The sequence below is a fragment of the Coccomyxa subellipsoidea genome (assembly GCF_000258705.1).
Source record: "Coccomyxa subellipsoidea C-169, whole genome shotgun sequence".
NCBI lineage: Eukaryota > Viridiplantae > Chlorophyta > Trebouxiophyceae > Coccomyxaceae > Coccomyxa > Coccomyxa subellipsoidea.
In genome coordinates this window covers 232,828-259,679 of record NW_005178020.1, presented here as the reverse complement: position 1 = coordinate 259,679, position 26,852 = coordinate 232,828, and the positions used below count along the sequence as shown (strand labels likewise).

General features: G+C 50.6%; 5 protein-coding genes across 5 annotated transcripts; 2 read left to right on the top strand and 3 right to left on the bottom strand.

Annotated features, from left to right (window-relative positions):
• Positions 1–851: 851 nt before the first annotated feature.
• On the bottom strand, positions 852–2,009 carry COCSUDRAFT_34500 (hypothetical protein). The gene has a single exon (XM_005642964.1). The coding sequence runs from the start codon at positions 1,100–1,102 to the stop codon at positions 929–931; it is 174 nt and encodes a 57-aa protein (XP_005643021.1). The 5' UTR covers positions 1,103–2,009; the 3' UTR covers positions 852–928.
• A 1,587-nt stretch (positions 2,010–3,596) lies between these two features.
• Positions 3,597–5,956, bottom strand: COCSUDRAFT_60143 (hypothetical protein; the record flags this gene model as incomplete). The annotated part of the gene is made up of 6 exons (XM_005642963.1): positions 3,597–3,773; positions 3,995–4,189; positions 4,478–4,646; positions 5,045–5,155; positions 5,411–5,592; positions 5,795–5,956. 6 exons carry the CDS (start codon positions 5,954–5,956, stop codon positions 3,597–3,599), a joined length of 996 nt encoding a protein of 331 aa, XP_005643020.1.
• A 2,093-nt stretch (positions 5,957–8,049) lies between these two features.
• On the bottom strand, positions 8,050–9,572 carry COCSUDRAFT_38584 (ubiquitin-conjugating enzyme; the record flags this gene model as incomplete). The annotated part of the gene is made up of 8 exons (XM_005642962.1): positions 8,050–8,104; positions 8,407–8,510; positions 8,683–8,710; positions 8,830–8,861; positions 8,968–9,012; positions 9,133–9,260; positions 9,346–9,412; positions 9,540–9,572. The coding sequence occupies 8 exons, from the start codon at positions 9,570–9,572 to the stop codon at positions 8,050–8,052; spliced, it is 492 nt and encodes a 163-aa protein (XP_005643019.1).
• A 244-nt stretch (positions 9,573–9,816) lies between these two features.
• Positions 9,817–21,300, top strand: COCSUDRAFT_49223 (kinase-like protein; the record flags this gene model as incomplete). Its single annotated transcript, XM_005642961.1, has 24 exons — positions 9,817–10,046; positions 10,158–10,298; positions 10,409–10,543; positions 10,880–11,055; positions 11,424–11,516; positions 12,026–12,224; positions 12,705–12,818; positions 13,215–13,299; positions 13,666–13,868; positions 14,276–14,461; positions 15,955–16,095; positions 16,255–16,311; positions 16,571–16,639; positions 16,735–16,839; positions 17,000–17,056; positions 17,190–17,276; positions 17,698–17,802; positions 18,096–18,178; positions 19,038–19,122; positions 19,534–19,674; positions 19,959–20,020; positions 20,422–20,524; positions 20,846–20,980; positions 21,127–21,300. The coding sequence occupies exons 2-24, from the start codon at positions 10,173–10,175 to the stop codon at positions 21,298–21,300; spliced, it is 2,721 nt and encodes a 906-aa protein (XP_005643018.1). The 5' UTR covers positions 9,817–10,046; positions 10,158–10,172.
• Positions 21,301–23,766: 2,466 nt separating this feature from the next.
• Positions 23,767–26,822, top strand: COCSUDRAFT_20573 (nucleotide-sugar transporter; the record flags this gene model as incomplete). The annotated part of the gene is made up of 5 exons (XM_005642960.1): positions 23,767–23,994; positions 24,409–24,588; positions 25,311–25,429; positions 25,839–26,073; positions 26,565–26,822. The coding sequence occupies 5 exons, from the start codon at positions 23,767–23,769 to the stop codon at positions 26,820–26,822; spliced, it is 1,020 nt and encodes a 339-aa protein (XP_005643017.1).
• Between the last annotated feature and the right edge of the window lie 30 nt (positions 26,823–26,852).

Genomic DNA, 26,852 nt, shown 5'->3' with positions numbered 1-26,852 from the left:
GGGGACCCCGGAGGGAACGCGCGACGCTGTCAGCCCCCAGGAGCGCTCCGGCAGTACATCATCCGGCCCCTCATTCGAGCTCGACCTTGGCAACAGCGGCCAGCTCGGCACCCACAGCCAGGTCAGCATCCTTTTGGCTCCTCATGCACATGACTGTGATATTTTCACGAGTGCCATATCCATCTGACATGGGCATGTTGCGCATTGAGTAAGAATGCGCTGTCAGCAAGGTGTTCTGGAACCTACTCTCTTGTCACCAGCACATTGCTCAGGGAAGCTTTGCTCTGGGGGATTCCTTGTCAAATGATACCAGCGGAACACAGCATGCTGGAACGTTGAAGGCGTGGCCTTGACGGGCCAGCCTGACCTTGGATCAGGCACTTATTTGCATTGGATTGATCAAGGCTGTGGGCATAGATCTGTTGAAGAGGCCTTGCAGTGTGAGACGCTTTGCAGCTGTGCATCTCCAGCATTGCCAAACGAACCCCCTCATCCGTCAGCAAAAACCTGTCCTTGCATTGACAGTTTCTTGTTGTTGACGCGCAGGCGCCTGCAACCACCAGCTCCATGCCGCTGTCATACGCCCAGGACAGCTTCTTCTCCTACTGAAGCTGCCTGGCAAGCCGAGGGCTCAAGAGGCAGATGAGCCATGCAAGCCACCACACTGCACAAAAATTTGAAGCATGGGGCTGGAAGATGCCTTCCTGCTGTGACCGTTTGTGCCAGCGTCCTCTGCTGAGCTGTCCAATTGGATAGGGCCCTTGGGGGTTGCTGCAGGCACTGTGTGGCAACACTCGGTGCCTGGGCACTCTTCAAAGGGAGGGGAAACCTTTTACATTGCTGCAGAGGGGAGAAGCAACAAACGAGGGAGGCCATTTCGTGAACCATTTGGTGACTTTGATTTTGAAGACTGCAGACGCCAATTGGATCAAATCCGTTGCTGCATATCGCGCCAAGCGCTTTCCTTTTTGGCGGGATCTTCAAAGGTTGGTGTGTGTGAGTCTGGGAAGGCTCTCTGTGCGTATTTTGGCGCCCCTTGTGTCGCCTTCAAGACGTAGAATAGCTTGAATAGCTTTATATCCTGTGAGTTTCGCGCTGCCATTCAAAAGTGGGCTCGCTGTCGGCTCTGTGGTTCCCTGTGAATGAGGACCTTGCAAGAAAAGTTGTCCCAGCAGATTGTTGATCATTTGAGCGTTTGGAGCGGGCCCCTTTTCAAGAGCTGCATCTTGGAAGGACCCGGGAAGCTCCGTGCAGAATTGGGCCTGGCTCATTTACCTGGTTGCTGGCTGCTTGCTCAACAACCCGGGAATGTCCAAGGTCCCACCAATTGTAATTTAGTTAGCATTGCGAAAGGAAGGTGCAGAAGTGTAGGTTGGAACAGGTGCATTCTTAATCTGCGAGTGAGGTTGTACTCCTGGAACGAGTCCCGCACCTGGCTAGGGCAAGGATTCAAATTATCTGAAGAATTTTCCAAAAGCTCCAAAGTCAACGCTGAAGTCAATGTATGGGCATGTGTTGCCCCTGGTACAAATTTCTATTCTAATGGTTTTCAAAAGCGGGTGCAGGAGGAACAATCAAGATTGGCGTCCGATTTGCTCCATACTCTCGGATGTCTCGGGGGGAGCTTGCACAGCTGTTGTTTTATTACTTGCAAGATTATTTTATGTCTGAGCTTGCCATGTCATTTGTGATTGTGGCAATGCCTAATGTTTAGTGCAGCGCTCGTGCTGCAGAATATTGGGTCTTTGAAACATCTTACTCATGTTTCTTTTACAGTGTAAGGGTGTTTCAGGCTCACTGCTCGGTGTACAGGGTTGAGTAGTAGAGGATTTGTTCCTGCCTTCTTTGCCAGCAAAGTAACAAAGGGTTACTCACCTGCTTGCAAAAGGCTGTCCGACAGCCAAGGAGGTGTGCAGTGACCTTCTCAGGCGAGAATGCATGCTTCTTTTGACAGATTCTTGGGTGCAAATGCACGCGTTGGTTTCCCGTTGTAAAACAGCAGATTTTTCACGATTTTCTTTCCAGCGGCTGAGTCTCACACTTCTGAATGCATATCTGCTCTCATATCTTTCACGCAGACCTTCAGTGGCCTGCATGAGTATACGCGACTGCACCCAAAAGGAAAAAGAAAAACGGAAAGTCTCACAGCTGCACCTAGAACAGTCACATCAGCTACCCCATATTATCTGCTACACAGGGCCCCGCTAAGTGAGCTCAAGGCCAATGGAACTTCATGCCACTGCCATGCATGTGCATCAGGTACCGAGGAACGCTGGCCCAGCAGCCGGAGACAGTAGGCATGACAACCCATCCTGAACCTCAAAAGTAAATTCAAGCAACGGGCACTGAAAGGCTGCTGTAAGAGCTGACAAGGGTGGCGCAAGCAATCTGGCCCAGCAAACCACCGGTAATATGTAGACAAGGTGGCATTGCGGGACGGGCAGGTCCTATGGCAGATGTCAATGTCATCCCAGACCTGCATTGCGTGCGCATCTAGCAGCTGCATCACAGCATCAACCTCCACAGGAAAAAGGGTGTCAAACCAAGTGATAAAGTCATAACCAATCCGGCGCAAGCCCCGCATGACGGCGCAAGCCCAGATCTTCACATTTTGGATGATGGCATCCCTGTTATCATCAAGGGCCACTCGCCTATGAAACTCATCTGCAGGCAAGGCAGCAAAATTGTTCCAGAACTTGAAAATGCGCTGCCACCACACACAATCAAGGGTCCGCTGATCCAACTCCTTGAGCAAGATGGCAGCATGCACAGAGGTGGGGACGCCAACAATATCTCTCAGAAATTTCAGGTGACAGGAGGCCAAGGCAGCCCGGCCCCGCCAGCTGTCGCCAACGGGAAGGCTGCGCGCACCCCACACCTCACAACCGTAAAAGGCAATCGGCGGCACACATGCATCATACAGACGCAGAAACAGGCCAGCTGACATGCTGCACTGTAACTTCCCATTGCTGCCTGAGCTGTGCCCATGCACCCCACATGTGGCTGTGAAGCTTGCCAAAGGTGAGGTTCATGCCGTGGACACCGTCAAAAAGGGCACCCAGGAACGCAAATTGCTGAACCCAATGTAAAGGCGCACCACCACAAAGCCACTGAAAAGGTCCTGGCAAACTTGCACGGAACGCCACAATCTTTGTTTTGTCAACACTGCTGAACAGACCCGCTTGTTCACAGAACTCAGCAGCTGCGTCAATCAAGCGTTGCAAATCAGCAGGTACAACAATGCTGCATGCATCATGAAAGTGAAATAAAATTAAAATTGGCATATTGTGCCTGGCAGGGGTGTAAGTTGGTGCAGACGCATCCGCGCGCCCACAGCAGCAAAGGAAGTGGCCACATAATATTTTGTATATACTCGGCATACATAATGTGGCATGCACTGCGTTTTGACCCCGTTCATAACAGCTCTGTGGGCAGTCTCAGCGATTCCTATCGTAATTATTAGAATCTAGAAAGGGGCCGGTTGTTGCCGCAGACTCCCCAAATGGTCTGCAGGTCGCAGTATATGTAATTGTAGACCATTGTGATCCATGTGCAGACGTCAGCTGCCGCAACCACGCTGTTGTGAGGCTCAATATTTACCCTTGGGGCCGGTCGTCGCCGCAGACACCCTTGATATTCTGCAGGTCGCAGTAGACACAGTAGTAGATGGTGGTGTTCCAATCGCAGACGGCGGTCGCCGTGAGCGTGCTATCGTGCGGCAGGCCGCCGGCCGAGGTTGTGAACTCGCCCTGGCAGGGGTCGCGCAGCGAGCTCTGCGACGATCACATATACTAAGGATGCAACCTGTGTTCTTTCATGACAAGCTGTAGTGCCCCGCCCTGACAGTACTTACGTACGAAGCTCTGCGGTAATCACAATCTTGGTACTACTATCACACGGTGGCCCAATTCGGCAACCTCCATGTCTGCATGGACATCTTGCCTTGGTAAGAGAGAGATATGTATATATAGGGTGGTATGAAAGCTCCTTTCACCTGAGATATGACGTAGTTGAACCACTGCGTCCAGCTGCCGATGGTGGGCGACACGGGCGTAGTAAGGATCACCTCATGCGCCCAGCCGCCGTTGGAGTTCGGCTGGATGGTGATCTGCGCCGTCGTGTAGCCGCGCGCTTCGGCCGCGTTGACCAGCAGCGAGTCAAAGTCAAACGCGGAGGCCAGGCGGTTGACCTGCAGGCACACACCCAAAAATGGAGTATTGTAGATTGATTGAGACGCTCGATCAACAAGTGACAAGACAGTCCTTTGCATGATGTACATATTAGAACCGTTTCAGGAACGCCGTAATTAAGTGTGTGTGTGGTGCATGGGTGTGGTGGCATGAGAGCATGCAGTGGGAACCAATGAATTCTAATGCTGATGTGCAAAGATCAGTCTCTGCATGCCACATCTAGTGGAACAGTCCAAAGACAAGCTCTGTGTTGCAAGCACAGTGCACAGCTGTTCGAAGGTATGGACGTTATAATCATTTTGCATGATAAGACCGCTGATTTGTGACAGGAGCAGCCGCCATGCCTGGTAGAGGTCGGCCAGCTCAAAGCCTTCCGGCACATTGTCGGGCCGGCCGTAGGCGGCGACTTCAAGAAGGGTCGGCAGGCCCAGTGCGGCTGTGCTGGGAGACACATACCTGCACCGCAGCACCCAGAATACCTGTAAGGGTTGCTGAAGACACATTTGGACAGAGGCTTGCAGATGAAATCACTGATGAAACGCAATTTGCTACCACTCGTATGAAGTCATCTCATCAGATTGACAAGAAAGCGGTAATTTAGAAAGAGACCGTAAAACATGATGCTTGCTAAGCACTTTCTAAAAGTGCAGATCGAACACATCGCCTTCCTTCTAAGGACCGACTGCGATGAGGTCATCATCATCTCCTAGTCTGCCCAATGGCTGATCTGTCTGCCTCTTGGGAACTTCATGCTGACCATTGCCCCCCAAAACTGCAATGTTAAAGGTGTGCAAAGTATGCAGGGGTATAGCTCTGGTACAGCATGTCTTGACTGGCACGTGCTGCATACTCACTTGGCATAGTTGCTGATCACGTCTGGCTGGCCGTTGTTGTCGCCTGGAAAGTAGCGCGAGGTTTTGTTTGTGAAGTAAAGTTCAAGTGTGGCAAGGTATGTGAAGTTGTACCTGCAACACATGGATGGCTTCAAAACCTCTCTGACACAAGATCTTCAGTTTCAAGTGATCAGTCTTCTGTACTGACTCATTTATGCCTTCTGCCTACTACAAAATGCCGTGACGCAGTGCACTTGTGACGTCTGGAAACTTGCTCAGGTGTTCAAGGCACACTGCTCCTATGTCCAACAACAGCGACTTGCAAAGGCAGATTGAAGACAGACGCACGCCCCCTTCAAGTAAGACAGAGTGCAGAGACAGACGCACCCAAAGTAATTCAGCAAGGCGAGCTTGTTCTCTGCCGCCACAGTGTTGCCGGTATTCATGTACACGCCAGAGCCTGGGGCATAATAAGAGAACCACCCATGCTGGATATCCAGAGTGGTCCACGGCAGCGAAGCATCCGCCGAGGCTCTGACTTCGCGGCCGGAAGTTTTCACGTGCATCACCTGCATAGGCCGTTGGGGGAGTTTTGCCTACTAAAGCGCAAGCCAGTGTGCTGTGAGCCTCACACATGTGCATGCCACAACCATCAGGGCAATCTGAGCATGAGTGCAGTCTTCACAATGACCCCCATAGTGCCACTTGTAGACAGCGCGAGCCTTGGAGAGGGTTCAGATGACAAGCACCCTAGACAACAACAGTTCGCACCTCAATGTCAGTGGAGGAGGCAAATCCAGCAATGTAGTCATAGTGCCACCACTGCTTGGGAGGATACAGGTTGATGTAGTAGGTGCATATCTCTGAGAAGGATGGCCTGTAAGGGCTGTTCAAGGCGGGTGGAGTGTAATCCCCTGTTTCTGTCGGGTCCATTGGCACTCCTCCGGTTTGTAGCACAGCGTTAAGAGGAGCTTTATCATACCTGCAAAAAATATAGAGATGAATGAGGTACACAGTCACGATGATCTGGGGCAGTCTCTCGCCATCGTCTCAGTATTAACATGACTGTCATTTCTGAAGAGCGTGCGGATGTTTCCTACCAGAATTTCAGGGCGTTTGTCAGGTGGAGCTTGTCAACGCAGACAGAAGAACCAGCAAGTGGGTACACAGCCTGGAAGTACTCCTCCAAGGTTGGATACGCGTTCCCTCCACATAATGTTCCTGAGCACGCCATCCTCCGCTCACTTGTGGGCTTCAGTCAAGTGTTCTTGTTTCAGACACTGCGCATAGAGGACTCCATTGACCTTCTAATTTCGTTCATGAGTGGCATGAAAATAAAGTGTACCCCCAATACTGGAAATGACGTTCAAGGGAGGAAGTATTGCACTTCTGCCAGCAGGAAACTAAACAAAAGTATACAGACTCAACAGTGGGGCCTCAACAGTTGTACAGATAAACAATTGTGTCTCTTTGAGGTGAGACATGAGTGCTGTTCCTGCCAACGGAAAGTCCTGACGTGGCTATTGTGTTCTGCATGGTGAACGTACTGTTGATCGACAGACTCCTTTGGATGTTTTCGACCGTGTCCTGTACCTTCGTGATAACCTGGCTCACATCCTGGACTATCTGAGGTGGAGCATCACTTGGCTGGTAGAATGATTTAAAGCGCTCCTGAACAAGCAAAGAGAATGGCTTGAGTCCGTTATGGTCAAGTCAGGTTCAACATTGCACTCGGCTTCTGTTTTGGAAAGCTACAGAAACAATCATGCTGTCTCTATGCTATCTCAGAGAAGGTGTCTTGCCTGCTTGGAAGCAACAGTAGACACCTGTCCGTTGCTATCTCGCAGAGCCAACAAAAGGAGCAAAACGCCTGTGAAAGCAGCCAGAGGCACGCGTGAGACGAGCAATATTGAGCGGGAGATCCACTTGTAATTTCAGGTGCCTTATGTACGGTGTCGACAGGAAAATTCACCGAAGCAAGTCGACCCTGCACGCATGGTTCCCAATCGTGCCCGCAGCATGGTCCACCTTGCAGCACGACTGTTCTGCGAAGATATGCTACCCTATCCCAGCCACCACAGCGAAGGTTGCTTTTTTTGGTGGGTTCAAGCTGTACGAAGCTGCCGTGACATCCGTCTGTTTTCCTCCGAATTCAAGTTGCTATGGGCCATAGCCTATGGCCCGTTGGCAGGGTTCTGGAGAAAAGGGTTTGGAGTCAGGGAGAAAGAGGAAAGGGAGAAAACCCCAAATTTGGCCCATTTCCGAGCCAAAGATACAAGAGAAGTGCTGGAGAAAAGGTGTTTTTGATTAGATCTCGAGCTGCTGTACCATCTGTGAACGGAGAGCATTATGAAAGAACTGGCAGTTCCTCTCATGAGAAGTCCCTTAAACAGTAACATACTCCCAAATAAAGCCTTAAGGAGCTTCCTGTACAAATCTTTGGTATAAATCAGCCTTACACGCATTCTTACTCCCCCAATAAGGTGCTGGTATTATTTCTTCTGCTGGGTGTCCAAGGCATATTTCATTGCATGCAGTGTCCAGATCTGGCTCGTAGAAGTGGAGAAAAGGGGATTCCTCTAGAGAAAACCTTTTCTCTCGCAAGACTACACCTTTTCACCCTCATCAACTGATGGCTTGAATGAGAATATTTCATCACATGCAGGGCTCACAGGATGTCTTCCCGCACAAGGCGCGTCCAGCTAGCACTCAGGGGCACACAGCCCAATGCTTTCCTGTCATGCCGCTCAGGATGTTATACATTAGCCAGAGTTCAAACCCCACATGCAGACGCTCCCATACTCTCACCCTGCTATTCCAGTATTTCGACATGCCAAAAGGCTGGCACTTTCACAGTTTCCACAAGACTTATTCCTGGGGGTTCACTATTTTCTGCAATGCTGTCTGACAATATTCAGCAAATATTCGCTCCAACACATGTTGTTGACAGTCACTGATGACCTGACTACATTCTTCCAATTATTGCCTACGCTGCAGCAGTCCTCACTGGCGAAATTCTGCACTCATCAGATCGTGGAGTACTTCTCATCCGAGTATTTCCTGGCCTGCTGCTTCACCAACCTGCGGCCGGCAACAAGCCTTTCAACAGACTTTTCCTTAGTGAAACCCCAGTAAGCTGTGCGTCATGAAGACCCCATTATATGATGCTCTGCCCAAATATTGCATCCTAGACGCCCATTCCGCATCCAAACGCTTACTCGGCCCTTGGGGATGTTTGGAAGCACTCGAAAGCACCTTACTACTTTGTACTTTCACTACTTTCAAACAAAGATTGTGGGACCCTCCAGGGGCATGAGAAAGGCGCAGCCAGTGCAGCAATTTCCACACAACAGATTTTGGGAGAGTTTGGCGGGTGTGCTCACCTTGCATACTTTGCCTTGTCCTTCCTGAAGACATCATAGCCAAGCTGCTGCGCAGGATCATCGTTGTTGGGGTCGTTCAGCAGGTCACTTATGCCCATGAGGATCTGCATGCGCACCCAACCTCTTCAATGCAGGCATGCATGCATCACTTCCCACTTCAGACATGAATGAATCCACTAGTCCATATCAGTTGCGGTGCCCAGTACAGTGAAGGACACAAAAATTTCTACTGCTAAAGAGCCTGCGAATTATACAAAAGCGCCTCAGATGACTCACCTGCTTCACTGTGACAGAGGGTCTCCACCTGTACAAGTCAGGGTCCACAGTCAAAAATCAATGACAGCGGCTGTCTCAGGGAAGATCGGATCACTTCTCAGAAATGAAGGAGATGGGCAGATGGATGAATTAAAGGCGTCAACGTACCCCTTTTCTGGGTTGAGGATGCTCAAGCAGACCTGTGACACATCTCACTTAGTGCTACTGCTCTCAAGTATCTGGGTTGTGCAGGGACAGGAATATTTTCAGATGGCAAAGTCTCAAATCAGCTTGTGCAGGACTCACCGTGCCAGATTCATATATGTTGGGATGGAAGAAGCCCTTGGGGAACTGATACCCCAAAAAACACAAAGTCAGAGAAGGGAGGGATAAAATCCAAGTCTTTCATGTTTAAAAGTATTTGATCAGAACCTGCTGCAGGATGTGCAGGTGAAGCAGAAGTTGCCTCACCTTTGCTGTAGGAGGGCTGGAAGGGTAGTCATTCGTGAACCGCAGCTCCAAAGGATACACACCTCCCTCCCAGATGGTGTTGGTTTTCCCTGGTATCCTGCAGTCCCAATGCAGCATATCCACAGATCCTGCAGCAGAGAAGGTGTCAGCTCTGCAAATTCTCACGTTACTGCACGGGGGAAGAAGAAAGGGAAGCACAGGCAGGGACCTCACCATCTGGGAGAGTACGGGGCTTGGCGACAAATCCAAAGGGATGATCTTTTCGCCAAGCTTTGCGTTCCTGCAGGAGCACAAGAGGATGAGAATTCAGATGGGCTGATGGCTTCAGTAAAACACTCGCCTCGGACGATATGATCGGAAAATCAATGGAATTGATTCATATTGTTGTTGATGGCAATGACAAAGACCTGCTGTAATCGCTGCTGTGCAACACCAGACATCGGTCTTCTAGAAACACTGCACTTGTGCGCTTCAGAACTCCTCAAACCTCAACTTACACAGCAGCTATGGTTAAGCAGTCACTGCGCATCTGATGACATGAAATACACGAACTGTTTAAGATCAACGATGCCTTCATTCGACCGATGCTCTGCTGCGTGCTGTGCCAGGTCATCCTGCAACACAGATCTGCATGCTTGGCCTCTCTTCTCCTCTGCTCTAAGCTCACCTATTCCATTTGACCATCGTACACAAAATAAGTCAATTTGATTGATGCTGCCATCGCACTATATTAAACGCAAGTAGACATCAGCTTCTTGTGCAAAGAATTTGGTCGATCGCAGTTCAATGTTCCTAAATGAGACGTAATAGCGGGTAAATAGAAACTTATATAATGCCTGAAACACATTCAGAGTGACCGCATGATACTGTATCGGGGCCTTGGTGGAGCTAGCAAAATGTGAAATAAACTGAAGGTACTCCGATGGTCCGACTTTCCTCTCGAGATATCCTTATTATTCTTGTCACGCGATCGTTGGTGTGCGTCTACAGTGCTATAAATTTTGCTGTGCGTGAAAACAACGCAGGTGGGCCTGCACAAGATGCAGCAAGTGCCAAGTCACTTCCAGAAGCTGGTGCAGCTGGTGGGAAGGGCTTTCTATGCCTCCGAGTGCCCTCCCCGAGACCAGAACCCCGAGGCTGCTCAAGGCTCTCGCAAAGGAACCAATGTGCGCTTTCCACCTCCCTCCATGCCCTTTATCCTGTGCATCATGTCACTGCACGGCAGCATATCCTGCAGCCCCGAGTGCCTGCATAACAGAGATCTACTTCTTTACAGGCGGAGTTCATCGGGCTGGGGGTGATCACACTGGATGCACTGACGCGGAGGGAGTGGGTGAAGGAGGATGAGCTGGCCACTGAGATAAAGGCCCACCCCAAAGTGCTGCGCAGAGTGTTGCGTTACTTCGAGCAGGTCAGCTCCCATCTTTGCCTGCCCAGGCTTGTGCTGAAACCTCCACTGTAGGTGCTCAGCAGCGGTGTCTGCTGCTTACAGGACAGCAGACACTGCAGACACACCCATCTCCACACTTGCTCCAATCCTTGTTCCTTCAGGCATGAAGCACATAGCTTGAAGATCAATCAGCAATGGACTCTTCACTTGCTGGCCGCCTGCAAATTGTGGAAGAGTTGTGGCTTGAAGAATGGAGCCTCTCACATCTGGAGACGAGCAATACCAAATAACATCTTCCGAAGCATGAATGCGGTGATAGTGACGAAGTGGTGACGCATAGATCTATATAACCTGCAGGAGCAAGTGGTGGCTCGCGAGCACAGGAAGGAGGCGATGAAGCGCAAGCCGAGGGGTGCAAACTCGGGGAAGTCATCAGGGGACGCCACTGGAGACGGGGATGCAGTGTCTGGGCTGGCCGGTGATGTTGTGGTGGAAAATGAAGATGAGCTTCCTGCCAAAGCTCTCCTTCACAGGTGCTCAATTGCTGGACTTGGATGGGCATCAGTTGCCACATTACAGCTAACATGCGCATTGCTTGGCACCATACATACGTCGACAGCACGGCCTGCAGAGAAAGATGGAGCGATCTTAGTACAGAATAGAAAGCTGCAAATGCAACACCACACTATACCTACGTGACAGCTGGCTAGGTCCATCAAGCTCGGCATCTTGGCAGACCATGCGGCTTCATCGCATGCATCTTTGCTTTGACATCAAGAGATAAATGTGAATTAAAGTGATTTGCCTGGCTTGCCTGGCTTCTATCAGTGCCTGGGTGTGTTTACATATGTAAAATTTTGCTCAAGATGGGAGATTGAGTTCATGATGATGTGGCATGCAGCTACTGCACGCTGGACTACGGGCGGCTTCTGGACGTGACTAACCTGCGTCTCTTCAAAATGCGCAAAGCCCTCAAGGAAAAGCTCAAGGACAGGTGCCAACCCTTGTTGCATGCCCCCATCCTTTCCTTAACATTGTTAGGTGTATTCTTAGATCTTCGCGGATTTGCCTTGCGGATTGTGCGATTTTCATCATGCACACCGCGGTTTGAGGAGTCTAGCCAAGACATGGACCGGGCAGGCACTCTGCTCTTCAAATCCTGCAGGATTTGCGTCAGTGACTGCTCAGTTGCTCTTCTTTTTACAGGAGCAAATCATCTAGATGATGTGATTATGGGCAGGGGTGAATGCCTGCCTTGAGGCCCTGCTGTCTCAAAGTAGTCCAGGCAACCCCAGCACCTGATTCCCACACCCGACATGCACAAAGAACAACCCTGATCATATTGTCTCCAGCGAAACAGGAATGCAGACCACAAGGCAGAGCGAGCGCCAGAAGAAGCAGAAAGGCCGCCTCATGGTGATATGACCTTGCGTGCAACATGCAAGGCACCTCTTGCATTCCAATCAGAAATTTTTGAGTTTGAAATTTGAATTTTGCGCGCAGCACCCCGGTGCTGGAGTACGTGTGCCCGGCCTGCGGCACGCGGTATACGACGCTGCAGGCAGCGCACCTGATCGATTTCGCCGACGGCGAGTTCCATTGCGAGAATTGCCGATCCATTCTGCGCTCCAGCCGCGACGGCGCAGCCGACGGCGGCGAAGGCGCCCGGCAGCAGCGCCTGAAAGCCGCCAAAGTGCTGCAGGCAAGCGCATTTCATTCAAATCGTCTGCCAAATGCTTAATTCGAATTTCACCCCTCCACAGCTATGCCCTTCCTTTGACAGCCCTTAAGGATAGTCACAGAGGGGCCAGCAGCGTCTGAAGTTGCTGCAGGCGGGCTGCACTCCCATGCTGTCTTCCCAGTGCTGCTTCAACCTTCAAATCGATGCCTTTCCTTTGACATTTTTGATGTTTGGTGTCCCGGAGGACGCCTTGATTGGAAGGTGTACCTGAGGGAGCATGATGCTGCAGTGATCTTGCTGCAGTGATCTACATAAGTTCTGCTAATATGGCCCACTGCAGCTGACTCTCCCCACTATACAAGACCAAATTTAGTGTACTTACACCCTCCGCAAAGCTGAGTCAGCGAGGGTGGGGCAGAAAGGGCATGCAGTGAGGTTTGAATACCGTATAAGCAAGTACAGGACGAGTCCTTGACGAGGGGAAGATGCGCGACTGTGCAGGAGAAGATGGAGGAGCAGCTGCGGCCGCTATTCTCTCTGCTGGAGGAGATCCAGGGCCGCCTCGCAAAGGGCGGCAAGGTTCCCAACTTTGGATCCCTCAAGGACTGGGCGCTGGTGCGCCCCCCTCAGCTTGGCAGACTTGTCATCTTGTAATAAATGCAAGATCATTCCTCATCTCTCTTGTGTGCAATCCTGTATGGGCTCTTTCCCCGCCTCAGTCGAGTAAATCACTAAGTCAGGATTACTCCGCACCAACCTTCTGCTGCTATTTGTGTGGGCCCTTTCAATGCCCGAGTTGAGCACATCATGCAGTTCAACAAGTGTGGACTTTTAAGCAGCAATGTCAGGCGGCCACAGTCAGCAGCAGAGCAGTGCAGTTGCTGTAGTCATGGATTTGCGGTGGGGTTGTGCAAGTGCGTGCTCATGGTCAAAGAGTCGCGCATGTGTGGTTATGGAAATGCAGCGGGGTGACTCATATGATTGCGTGTGAAATATGCAAATGTGTTGCAGGCGAGGATGGATGCACAGAGGGTGGCGACTGGGAGAGCGATGCGGCTGGATGACGGCCCTGCCAGCGTGGAGGTCGACATGGCAGGTGAGTAATGGCTGAGTCATGGCTCAACATGCCTGCAGCAGGCCTGCTCACTGCTCCCCAGAATGCATCCTGGGTTCCGTCATTTCTTGTGGAGGCTTGCCTGCTGGTCAATTTAGCGTGTCCAGAACACACAATACCGTACCTCCCTTGCTGCATAATGGAGATCTCATCTTCCCTCAACCACAATTAGGATATCCTTCTCTTGCGGCTTCGAACGATTCAGCACACGATTTGTAAGGCCGCAGCATTTGGTCCAGGAATGAGCAGCAGAGTGATGTGAGGTGCCGCTCCTGGACCTTGACGTCTAGGTTTGTAGCCTAGGGATTCTGAATGGGGAACTGAATGTGATGTTGCGCGCTTACACAGGCGCGGCGGCTGCGCCTCAACCGCTGGAGGAGGCGCAGCCGAGGGAGCTGCCCCCCTGGCTGCGGGCGGTGGCCGCGCGGGGGGGACCGGGGGGTCCCGCAGCCTCCACCTCAGCAGCGCGCAGCGAGGAGAGCACCGGCACCGGCACAGATTTCCAGCAGCATGCCAGCAGCACCGAGCAGCAGGACATCCAGGCACGCTCTGTTTTGTGGTAAAATTGACTCAAATATGAAGGCATGGTTTAGGATACGAGGGGCTGACTGTGCCTGCCACATGGACAATAGGACATTGTCTTGTTGCCCATGCCAGCATCGCCATTGCACATGCAACAGTGCAGGCGTCAGTTGAGATGCCGCCAGCCAGTTGCCACCTGTCCCTTTCGCTGCAAAGGCTTCCCAAAGAATGCCCTACATCAATTCCATGCCTGTAGGGGAGCATGTCTGGCGCAACAGTCAGTGTCTTTAGTCATTTATAAAAAGAGCACATACTTGTGCTGTGTCTGCTGTGCACCGCCCACAGCTTGCCTTCCAGGATGACAGGGGATTCTTAGAGGGTACTGTACAAGTGGCCATTCTCCATGCATGCGCGTGAAAATTTATTTGCTCTGCAGGCGGCATATGTCAGGCAATTTTTGGAGCAGGTCAGTCAGAAGCAGGCGCACCAGGGTGCAGGCGTTCCCATGGGCCTCGACAGCAAAAGGCCAGTGAAACATGACCCAGGCAGTGATGGCGAGAAGAGGCTGAAAACTGAGACTGGATGGGTGGCAGCCGTAGTCAAGCCTGACGCAGAGCCCGAGGTGTGTGCAGCAAGATATGTGTCAGACTACTGGGGTTTATGCATGTCTCTGCTGGTTTGGGTCAGGGAAATTGCCACCAGTGAAATTTGTCGGTTCCTCATAAAACCGAGCCTGTGCTGCAGGGTGACAAGCTTCATGATGAGGAGGACTGGGAAGTTGCAGCACCCTCAGGCAAGTGCCTCTAGTTCTTTCTCACTTCCGACTGTGATCTGCGAATAGTGATCTCTGTGTGATCTTTGGACTGTCTTCGCACTGATGCTCCTGCCGTGCTCAACGCCTGCCGACTTGCAGCACAGTAGCTGGCGCTCAAAGCCTTCCAAGGGGAATGCAAGGCTGAGCGCTGTTCCGCAGAGTCTGTGGTGCTGCCAACAATGCACGCACCGCCCTGCAGAATCTTTCTCCTTTTCTTAAGGGATTACACCAACACACAGTGCAAGCAATTGAATGACATCACTGCTATCAACAATCCGTGTGTGTGTGGTGCAAAGAATGCATGCACTGGTTGGCAGAGTCTGTATCTGTTACCAACAATGCATGCATTGCGATGCAGAATGTTTGTATGTTGCCAGCAGTGCATGCAGTTTTCGCTGACAGCATGCCTTGATCATTTGTGCAGAAGCGCCAGTTGAGGATGCCCAAGGAGAGGATGACAGTGACCTCGAGTGGGAGGAGGCATGACAAGTGCAAGATGGCCAGCATTGTGCTCACCTGCTGAATGACTGGGCTGTGTGATGACCTTCTTTTCTAAAAATTACTGTTCCTTCATCCTAGATCTGCTCTGGGGAAGAAGTATGCCAAGACAACCGAACGTTCTGATGAATTTGATGGCAATAGACACTTGATTCGCATCTCAGACATTGTTATTCCATTTAACCTTACAAGGAATGAGGCTCATGAGGTCCGGGCTTTGGACAATCTTTGGCTCCAGGGCTGTCACTGAAAATATCAAAGCTTGGCTGACTCACTGGCAAGCTGCCAAAAGAGGCAGATGGGAAAATCCAATGGCAAAATCACCGGAACACCAGTGGAACAATCAGGCTGGCTCCACAAGACATTAGCTCTTCCTTTGTTCCTTTCGTATTGCCATAAGCCGAAGCCTGGCAAAGATTCTCGAAAAATCGAATTTGATTTGGTCCCCTCCCAAACATGAACACTCTGAAGATGTGATACAAGTAGCATACTGTGTCTTGTACTGCTCAATGGTCGTGTGAAATGAATGTCTTGCTTAGAATCAGTTACGAGAGAAATTTGAAAGCACATCATGCCTTCCAAGAAGCTCTTCCTGGACATCACTTCACCCAGGCGGACATCCCCAAAAATTCTACTACCTGAGCCAAGCTTTGATGCCGATCGTGCAGGGGTAAACAATTAATAATTCAAAATGATTTTCATTCAGTGTATCATCGCTAAAAGACCAATTTGGATATCCTTCTCCAGTGTATATTTCAAGATTGAACCAAGAACGTCTGAGTGCCTCTGACTGCTTGTGCCAGGTGTCCCTGAAAGTCACAGAGAACGGCTCCTTCAATGTATTTAGCACTTCACAGGAATACAGGTTCACCCCAGAAGGGCTGGTCACAAAAGCAGGCAGGGATCCTGTAGAGGATGAACAGAGCAGCCAACTCTCCTACAAGGTAAAAAGAACACCATCGCCCTTCGAAAGCATCAGAGCAGCCGTAGCACTGTGCAATGTGCAGAAAGTACATGTCAAATTACTCAGAACAGAACACCAACTACAAGATGATCTGCTACTTTCATGCTATTGAACCTTCACCGCTTGTGTGTGATGGCAGATCTCTGAGAGGGACGTGCGCATCATCAGGACCTTGGGCCGAGGCGCCAGCAGTGTGGTGAGTCAACACTAGCCTCAACTAATACATGAAAGGCTGGTCCACGATGGCATTATTATATTATTATGCGCTTTTCCTGGCATGATGCGTCCTGCAGACAAGCTGCAGTCAAGGCTGCCAAAATCCTAACCCTTGTTGGACTCACCAGAATCAAGCAAGACCCAGTCAACCGTGGGCACGGTGCTCAATCTTTATACTGCCCCCTGCCAGCCGGGGCGATGAAATACACAGAGAAAGTACTGTGTCTGCTTGCACACAGGTGTACAAAGCCTTCCTGGCGCGGAGCGGCAAGTTTGTGGCAGTAAAGAGGATCAACTGCTTCGAGAGGGTGAGGCCTGGGAGCAAAGTGCATCGCCATTTCTTGCGTCTGCATGCTTGTACATGCTGTGCAGCGGTTCTGAGTGACTTTGCATGCGCTCACAGGAGAAGCGGCACCAGATGATGAATGACATCAAGGCTCTCTGCAACGTGACCGAGCCCAGCCTTGTGCAGTTCATTGGCGCCTATCATGCACCTGAAAATGGGCAGGTAATGCCGGACTCATCTGAAATTTTCTCCTGGATACCTGTTCATCAACAGCAGGATACTGCCCCTTTCTCCCTTGGTACCAGCCACCTGTGATGTCTCATGTAAATCTGCGCATGTATCTTTAATATTTAAGGCACAAGTGCCATGTTTTGTGTTGCAGATAGCGCTCGTCCTGGAGTACATGAATGGGGGCTCGCTAGCGGATGTCTTGGTAAAGGTAGCATCCTGACACATGCTCCTGATTCACAGCTGCCTGTCACTTTTGTGCTTAAAAATAAGCATGTCCCTGACGCAACCCTGGGTGAAGAAACACAAGGCTGCTGCTGAGCAAACCTTGGCTGTGGCTGCAGATGGGGAGCATAGCTGAAGATGCGCTGTCTGTTGCCACAGCGCAAGTGCTGCAGGGGCTATCGTACCTGCACAGATACAAACACATGGTGACATCCTCTCCCCGCATGCATAGGTCGACACAATTGATAAGCAAATTTCTCAAAGAGTCCTGCAGGGGCTGTCCTACCTGCAGACATGCAAGCACATTGCGCTTCCCCTGTATGCATCTATTGAAACCATTGAGGAGCTCACCTATTAATGAGTTGTGAAGTTATTGACGGAGGCAGACAGGCATCACGTTAGGCACTTGGCAGTAATCAGACGGAAGATCAGGTCTTTGCACAGTGCTCTGTAGCTCTATTGGGTGAGCTCGTCGACTAAGAACGGGTCACTGAATTGCCGCAAAGGTAGCTGGATACAGACAAGCATCTGCGCAGTCCTCAGCAGAGAGCGAAACAGGTGGGGGATTCAGAACAGATGTCTCTTTAGTTGCTGTATCTGAAGGTTTGCATGCATGCGAGGGTTCAGGTGCACCGGGACCTGAAGCCAGCCAACATCCTGATGGACCTCAGCGGCACAGCCAAGATTGCAGACTTTGGCATCAGCGCCTTTGTGGACAACACCCTTGCAGTGGTGGGCCGTTTTTCATCTTCCTCTGGACACCGCGGACTCACATGACTTTTACAGGGGCACCCCGTAAAGACGACATGTCAAAATAGGCATGCTTGCAGAGAGTCCTGGCTCGGTCTCTAGGGCAATAAGTGACTCCTTGCCTACATCCCTGCGCACCCGGTTTTACAGACATGCCCCTCAGATCTTTTGGGGCCCCAAACTCAAGAATGTTGAGCTTCAAATTGACAAAAATATTCATTGCTTTACCAAGATATTGTGTTGAGTTTTTTGCTGACAAGTTTGTGTTATTGCAGTGCCATACGTTCACCGGTACAGTCACGTATATGTCCCCAGAGCGCATCAACAGCCAGCCCTACTCCTTCCCTGCAGACATCTGGTGAGTTTCTGTGCTGCATCTGTCATCCTTTGGACCTAAGAGTCCCACCTTGACCTGCTGAGCCTGAAGGGGGGCTGTTTATAAAGGCAAAATTTGCGCTGAGTCTTCCATGAAGAGACAGCTCTTGGGCAGCATAGAGGATATCACCGATATTTCCTGCCGCATATTTGTGCATCTGCCTGACCCTGAATCCGCTTACTGTTGACACAAGGCCTTTTGGCATTCACGCTCTGCTGAGGGCAGCTTTTGAGTCCTGGTTGCCCGGCGCATCTGTTGATCCTCAATTTGTCAATCTCAATTCACTTCTCAATTTTCTCATTCCTCAATTTCTCAATTCAATCTCAATTCTCAATTTTCTCAAATCTCGATTCTCAATTTCTCAATTTTCTCTCAATTCTCAATTTCTCAATTCAATTCTCTCATTTCTCAATGTTCTCAATCCTCAATTTCTCAAGTCAATTCTCAATTCTAAGTTCTCAGCTCAATTCTCAATTCTCAATTCAGTTTCAAATCTCAATTTTCAGTATTTCTCAAATTCCAATTCTCAATTCTTAATTTTCTCAATTTCTCAATTCTCAATTTCAAATTCTCAATTTTCTCAATCCTCAAATTTCAAGTCAATTCTCAATTCTCAGCTCAATTCTGAATTCAAATTCAAATCTCAATTCTCAATTATTCTCAATTCTTAATTTCTCAGTTTCTCAATTCTCAACTTCAATTTCTCAATTTTCTCACCTCTCGATTTCTCAATTCAATTCTCAATTCATTCTTAATTAAATTTCAATTTCTCAATTCAACATGACGATGACAATTGAAGCGCCCTGTGACATTAGCCTGAAGCTAGGTGCGCTCTGTGCAGGAGCCTCGGTCTGACCCTGGTGGAGTGTGTCACTGGCAGATACCCATATGACGCCAGTGGAGGGCCCCTGCAGCTCATGATCCAGGTGCATTGCTGCTCTTTGCTGCTTTCTTTTCCACATTCCACATGCGGGCCGCAGGCGGGGAATGGTATAGTTACTGAGCACCGGTGCCCACGGTCGATTGATTCTTGCTTGGATCTGGCGAGTTCATCAAGGGGAAGGATACTTGGCAGCCTTTGCCTGCCGCTTGTCTCTGCAGACGCACCTTGTCTCTTGCAGGGTGTGCGTTTGCTTCAAATTGCAAGTATTTAACTTGCATGCCAGGGAGTGAGACAGCACCCGTGAAATTCTCTTCATGAGACACCATCACAACAAGGAGGCGCCTTGCATGCACTGCATGTATTGCGAGGCAGCCCTTTCTTCCTGCTTATGGCACTCGCTCTGCCTTGTATGTCTTGCAGTTACATTTGCTCATCAAGCCCTGTGCATATCCAGGTGGTGGAGGAGCCAGTGCCGCTGCCAGCAGAGGGCACCGTGAGCGCAGACTTCCGCAGCTTCGTGGCTGCATGCATGCAGAAGGACCCCTACAAGCGGCCCACCGCTGAGGGCCTGCTCAGCCACCCCTTCATTCTCAAGGTCCGGCCCAGCTTTCTGGCACAAGCTTGACAGTTTTGCTTGTGCGCGTGTTGCAGCCCTGTCTTCATATCATGACCACGGCGCAGCACACCAGCATTTCTACGTCCTGGAACCACGGGTACAAATTCCACGGTGTTTCAGGCCGCAGGCAACATTGGAAGAATGCTGTAAGGGATGAGCACTGACCGGGGGCAGCGGCATGCTAAAACTTACCTTGAAGGGAACATCTAGCGATGAAGTTGACATGTGGATCATGGTTATTGACATAATGTTTATTCCTGCAGCATGCGAGGAGACGACCAGACATGCGCTCGTTCATGCGGTGCATGGAGGATCCAGAGTCCATGTGAGCCCCTTTACACAATTACTTATATTGAATTTCCTCAAATGCCATGCATGCATGCAGACCTGTGAGATTGAAGGTCCCGGCACGAGACGCTTGCCCCATGTGCGCAAGTTGAAGTGTCAAGCCCCTGAAGGTTCATATCAGAGATGCAGTTACCCTGAATGCAATTGCAAGACCCCAAGCCCTGACGTGTCAGAGTAGAGATGCTTGTCTTATGAGTGCAAGTTGCAAGAGTCCGAGCCCTGAATGTTTAGCCGAGTGAAGGCTCCCATGAGCACCAGCGGATCACCTGATCTTCGAATTTGTTGCCAGGACATTTGCTGCAGCAGGTGCTCAATGTGTGAATGATGTCATACTGAGTAAAGGTGAGTAATGGTGAGAAATGGGTGTGTCACATGCAGGATGGAGGAGATGGCTGTTGATGTGACAGGCAGGTTCTACCGGGCGATGGCAGCTGGCAGGGAGGGCGTCGCCAGCACATCGTCCCTGTACTCTGAAGACTCGGTGAGACAGTAGTCATGCTTCCTTTGCCCTGTGCCCTCACCCAGCAGCGCAGCAGGCATAAGAAAAGCGCTGAAAATCATGTCTTCCGGCCTGAAGTGCCGTTCCTGAGACCAGAAGGGTGTTGCACTTTTGTGTTTGATTGTGCCAGGCACAAGGAGCTCGCCAGTGTATTGCCCCTTACTTTGACCAATGAAAAAAATGGCAAAATTGCATGTTTTCACCCACTCCACAAGAACAGAGACCTCAAAGAGCATACATTGTGCTGTCTAGGCACCACCAAACAAAAGTGCTTGGCGGGTCACAGCACCTGCGCATGCGCAGGTGTACACGAATGAGGGGAATGTCACGCGCGGGCGGGCGGCGATTGTGCAGAGGCTGCAGGAGTTGGCGCAGCTGCATGCGGCCTACGGTAGCGGCACGCATCAGGCTGACATCATCGACTCGCTGACCATGCAGGTGCGCGCATGTGCCGCCATTATTTTTGGTAAGTGCTTGTGACCTGAGCTGCAGACATGCTGGACGTTAGAAGAATTCCATTTATATGCCTCCTGCATGGAGGATTCAGGGAAAGAGCTCTGAGCCAAGGATCTGTTCCCTTGCAGGACGGGGGTCTGCTGGTGCATGTGAAGGGGCACTTCAGAGTGGGGGGATCGGGGCCCCTCGCTCTGGGGCCGCAGGGGGCCGGACCCCCCTCTGTCTACTGTGAGGCCTTCCTCATCCGCCGTGACAGCCTGGGCCGGCCGCTGATCAGAAATCAGCTGTTCCGATTACTGTAGCGCAGGATTTAAGTACACCATTCTGCACCGGCTTGTGCAGGTGATCAGGAATGAGCTGTCAGGCCTGTTGTAGCAATTCTCCATACTGCTTCACTGTTCCATACAGTGCGGCACTGGCCTGTGCCTGTGATCAGGAACCAGCTTTTCCGAGTACTGTAGCACAGCATTCTATTTCAGTGAGTGTAGTAAAAATAGTGCAGTACAATGAGTGTAGCACAGAACATGTACCCACAAAATGCTGCACCGGCCTGTGCCGGTGATCAGGGATCAGCCATTATAGAAAAATGATACGCTGAAATCAAAGCAGAGCGAGCGCCAAAAGGAATGAGGAAGGGTTGCCTTGCACTATATTTGGAACGTGTGAATCATACCAGACACCTGTTTTAGCGCAGCATTGTACCCACAAAACTCTGCACCGGCCTATGCTGGCGAATATGAATCAGCTTTCCTATTGCTGTGGCCTAATTTTGTTCCATACAATCCTGCATCAACCTGTTTTCCTCTTGCCTGCTTGCCTGCACCAGGTCTGCTGCCTGGGCTTTGCCTGGGCAAAATTTATCTTCTAGTAATGCATGCCATGAGCTCTTTACTCATATCTAGATTGGGATATTTGGGTGTTCTGTAAGTCTTATGCCTGCTTGACAATCACAACCTTGTGACAGAAATGCTCTCATGAAGTCAAGAGTGATGAAATCACGTGTGCACATGCATCATGCATGATGCTGGTAGCAACAGAGCTAAAGTTTAGCTGCTAAAGTTTAGTAGCTAAACCATGCATGTAGAGTGCCGCAGGATCCCAGAGTGCTTGAATAAACCTTTGAATGAAGTGCCTTCTATACAACTTTCAAACTTGCACCACATGTGTACAGTAACTGTACACATGTGGTGCAATATTTGCCAAATACCATTTGGAATATCTGGTCTCACACTACAGCCAACCCTGGCATGCGCATGCAGAAACCTCACATCTTGCTTTGCATACCAAAACTTTTTCTGTCAAAAATCTCACATTCTGGTTCTCATAGGGTTGTTATGTATGATAATGCTGAGTCACAATGAAATTTCAGGAGGTTTCCTTGCTGGAGCCAGCAGGAATTAATTGCTGGGTGGCTTGCCTGTCTTGGCAATTCTCGCTTCCTTTTCAGCTGCAGCAGGACAAATTGGAGGCATGCATTGGAAGCAGATTTTAGGGAAAAAATTAGCTGCATCAAGCATTGCAATCGCCATTGCTGACAGAAATGGGTATGACAGACGGAGAAGGGACCCTTGTAATCTAAGGTTGCTGTGAAACCAACAGCTGAGAACTTTCTGTCCTTATGCTCAATCAAGTGAGATTATCTCCCACTTCATATGTTTGCAACTGCTCATTCCATTTTTGCCTATCACCTGGGGTTGCTTTGGGGAAGATCTTGTGTTCGTACAACTCATCATCAAGCTGGAAGTAGCTTGAATTAGGCTATCTCACTCAATTAGTGGCATCAAATTGTAATCGAAGCATATCGTATTGCTAATATGGAGTTGGTCGCGAGCATCACGATTTCTTACTTGCGTTCTGCTGTAGATCTTGTTCTGCACTTTTCCACCCTTGACTGTCTCTTGAAGGAGCTTGAGGGAAATCTCAGTGTTTCTCGAAGACTCGAAAATTAGTATCTTCACTTCGATCCATTGTGCTTCCTGCAGGCAACCGCATCTTAGTGCTCCCTCTGAGGAAGTACTCGAGTGGGACTTGCTACAAGCCTATATCAGGCAACTGCATTCAGGAATCGGAGATCTTCGCGGCTCCTCAACGTAACAATCTGAGCTGCATCTGCTCGCAAGATTGAAGCTGTGGAGGGCTTGGCAGAGCACAGAGCAGAAGGAGCATTCCCATGAGTGGGGCACACCCAACAGGGCCACCAAATGGGATCCCTCCCTTGCACCCTCGGCCACCCCCTCAGTTCAGCGAGCCTAGCACATCAAAGCCGGTGAGAGCCAACATGCACACTTCTTTCCAGGAGCAAATCCGCTCTAGGAGGGTGCTGTCTTAGCAGGACAAGAGCTCCACGAACATTTGGACTGCAGACTTGACTCAGAAAGTCACAGATGCTTATATTACGTCAGGAAGAGTCTTGCTGAATGGCCTGTCTCCACTGAAGGCTCATCAGCATGCCGCAGAGTTGTAGAGGCCATTGATTTGCCTGTCCATGCAATAAAACAGATTCCTAGCTGCGCTGTTCTATTGAGTGTGATTGCAATGCAGGCGCTGGCGTACGCAGAGCCACTAGAGCAGGCGACAGCCAGGCATGCCCGTGCATGGAAGGTAGGCGCTAATGCATGGCTCCCGCAGGACCAAACCCGAAACCATACCTGGCTTGACTGAATGTGGTGTAGACATTAAAGACATATCGTATGTCGTGAATGCCTGTAATTGCCTGTGAACCCAGGCATATTGATGGCGATTGACAAGGGCAGAAGCAATCCACTCAAATGCGTGCTGACAAAGCGCATCTCTGGACATCCAGCAAGGACTTTTTGGGCTGTGATCATGTGCAGGTGTGGTTGGTGGCGGGGGACTGTTTCTTGATCGGGCTGGCTCCAGTTCTGGTGCACATGTCCAAGGGGCCGGACGGCAAATTCCCCTTTCATCCAGTTTCCATCAACCTCCTGGTGGAGGTCGCGAAGACCATATTCGCCACGGTTGTGCTCATGCTCTATGTGAGTCAATCCTGCCTCTCTCTTTGTTACTTGACTGCTGTGTGTGATCCTGCAAAGCTTCTGTTGATTGTAGGAGACTAGTAGATACTTCCAATGATGTTTATCTGCGTTGCCTTGTCGATATAGAGATGCAGTCACGCACTGATGTGCACATCAAGGAGGATGCAGTACAATACTCAGCACGTGATCCTGAAATTACAAATTTGCCTTGAGTTCCCAGCAGCCGACAAGGCCTCAGAAGGGCACCGGAGTGCATGCCAGGACCCAGCGCATCGACTGATCAGATTTGACTTTAGGTCTGAGCAGGAACGGGCGGGCCCCGCAATGCTGTAGTCCTGCATCAGAGCGGGGTCTGTAGCGCAGATACTTCAGCACCCAGCGTCTTGACTGATCGAATTCGAATTTGAATCCGAGCAGGGCACGGGGCGGCCGGGCCCGCCGCTGTACCGCAGCGCGCGCGCATTCGTGCGCGACGCGCGGCACAACCAGCTGCTGGCGATTCCTGCTGGGCTGTATGCGGTCAACAACTACCTCAAGTTCGCCATGCAGCTCTTCTTTAAGCCCACCACCGCCAAGATGCTCGGCAACCTCAAGGTGAGGGCCTCTTCCTGTCTCGATGTCCCGCCCAAGACCACATGATTGTAAGTTGAAGGGCAATCTGGGGGCAGTTTGGGGGCTTGTCGCGTAAGATTAGGGGAGCCCAGGGCAAGCAATTGAACCTGGAACACTGAGTACCTCATTGTGTGACATTACGATGCTGGGCAACCTCAAGGTGGCAGTTCATGCTGTGGGCTTGTGATCGTTCCGTTTGAGCACATCGATTCTCTTCGTAAAAAAGCGTGCCAGGACTGCAATTTGTAAGCAGCAGCGTGGGACGAGTCCTCCCTCTGCATCCCTGTCATGTTGTCGTCTTTTCTGTTAGCGATAACAATTCTCCAGCATTGTTGCCAGAGGATAATAATAATAATAATAATAACACGCTTTTCCTGCCAAGAGGCAAGGTGCGTCCTGCAGACAAGCTGCAGTTATAGGCTGCCACAATCCTACCCTCGTTGGGCTCGCCAGATCTAAGCAAGACCTAATCAACCGTGGGCACGGTGCTCAGTGTTTGTACCGCCCCCTGCCAGCCGGGGCCAATGCCAGAGGATGAAAGAGCCTATACAGTGTTGGACGGAAGCCACTGAACGCAAAAGCTTCTTCTTTGCATGGTTGCCACGTTGTGGTGCAAAATGCTGCTGTGTCCAGTTTCGAAACAGAGTCTGCGGTCCTGTTTAATTGTGACGTCACCTGACAATGGGTTTGTTGTGATTTTGCAGATCCTGGTCATAGCGGTGCTGATGAAGTGGGTGCTGAAGCGCACGTTCAGCGTGTTCCAGTGGGAGGCCCTCCTCTTGCTGGTGGCAGGCATCACCGTCAACCAGCTCAACTACTGCAAGTGAGTCATCCATTACTAGGAGCTATTAGTGCATCATTCCTGAATTGGCTTCTGCCTGCGCACCCTCCAGGCTCACTGTTACTGGCTCTTCGCTAGGCAAGGCGACGTTCCTCTGACCTATCACTCACACAATCTAGTCCTGGAACTGCAGTTTCACAGACTGATAGTTGTCTGCAGCAGCTTGTCAGCCATTTTAAGCGGGCCCCGCTGGCATATGTGTGTCAATGTGCTGTTCTCCATCAGGCGTTCCATGACACAAGGCACACAGGAAGCCTCTCTTGCATGGGCCACGAATTTGGTTGTGTGGCCAAAGCATGATCAGACCCATTGCCAGAACAGGCTCATCGCCACTTCAGTTGCCCCATCTCAGCAAAGTCATGCGCTTGTGCTGCATTCGCAGGGGCGGGAGTGACGGGGACATGTTTTCGGGGGTGGCGATAGCGTACACGCTGGGCAGCGTTACGGTGCCATCCCTGGCATCGGTCTACAACGAGTTTGCGCTGAAGAAGCACATGGACACAAGCGTGCACGAGCAGAACTTCTTCCTCTACTTCTACGGCGCTCTCTTCAACCTGCTGGGCGTGCTGGCCACGATGGCCTTTGGTGGGCTCTCCTGGACTGCCATTTTCCATGGGCACAGCAAGGTGAGGCTTCAATTTAATGCAGCAGACTTTGCATATGCACGGGTATTTTTCTTTGAAAAGGTTCCTGCCACAAACACAGCAAGGTGATGCTCAGAAGCCAGCTCTCGCAAAGATAAATGCAGCAATGGCTACTCTTCTGAGGGAAGGCGTAAGAGCTGCATAATAAGGGAAGGTAACTTGTGATTACTTGCAGCAATTGCTTCTCACCACGACCATTTGGGGTGCAAGAAACGCATTTGCGGCGAATTGTGTACTATAAACGCATGCAACACGGTTCCTTGCAGAAGTGATGGGATGGAGTGGTTATTGCATCCGCCGGGGTGTCTGTTTCCTACCTGTATGCAGCATTTCAGATATTGGTCTTTCAAGCGACCATCAGCAACCATGCATGACCGGATGACATAGAGCGCAGAGGCGAACCATTTGGCTCGTTCATATGTGAAGTACCACAACGTCATTGCTGACACATCGCTGATGTCATGCGCGTGCAGGTGACGATGCTGCTGGTGATGAACAACGCGCTGCAGGGTATCCTCTCCTCCTTCTTCTTCAAGTACGCGGACACCATCCTGAAGAAATACTCGTCCACCGTGGCCACCATCTTCACCGGCATCATGTCTGCGGCGCTCTTCGGCCATTCTCTGACGCTCAACTTCGCCATCGGAGTCACCATCGTTTTCATCTCCATGCACCAGTTCTTCGCGCAAGGTGAGCTCGCCAGGGTTCACATGCTAGCACCCCTTATATAATGGGGTTAAAGTGCAGGGGTGGGGTTTGGC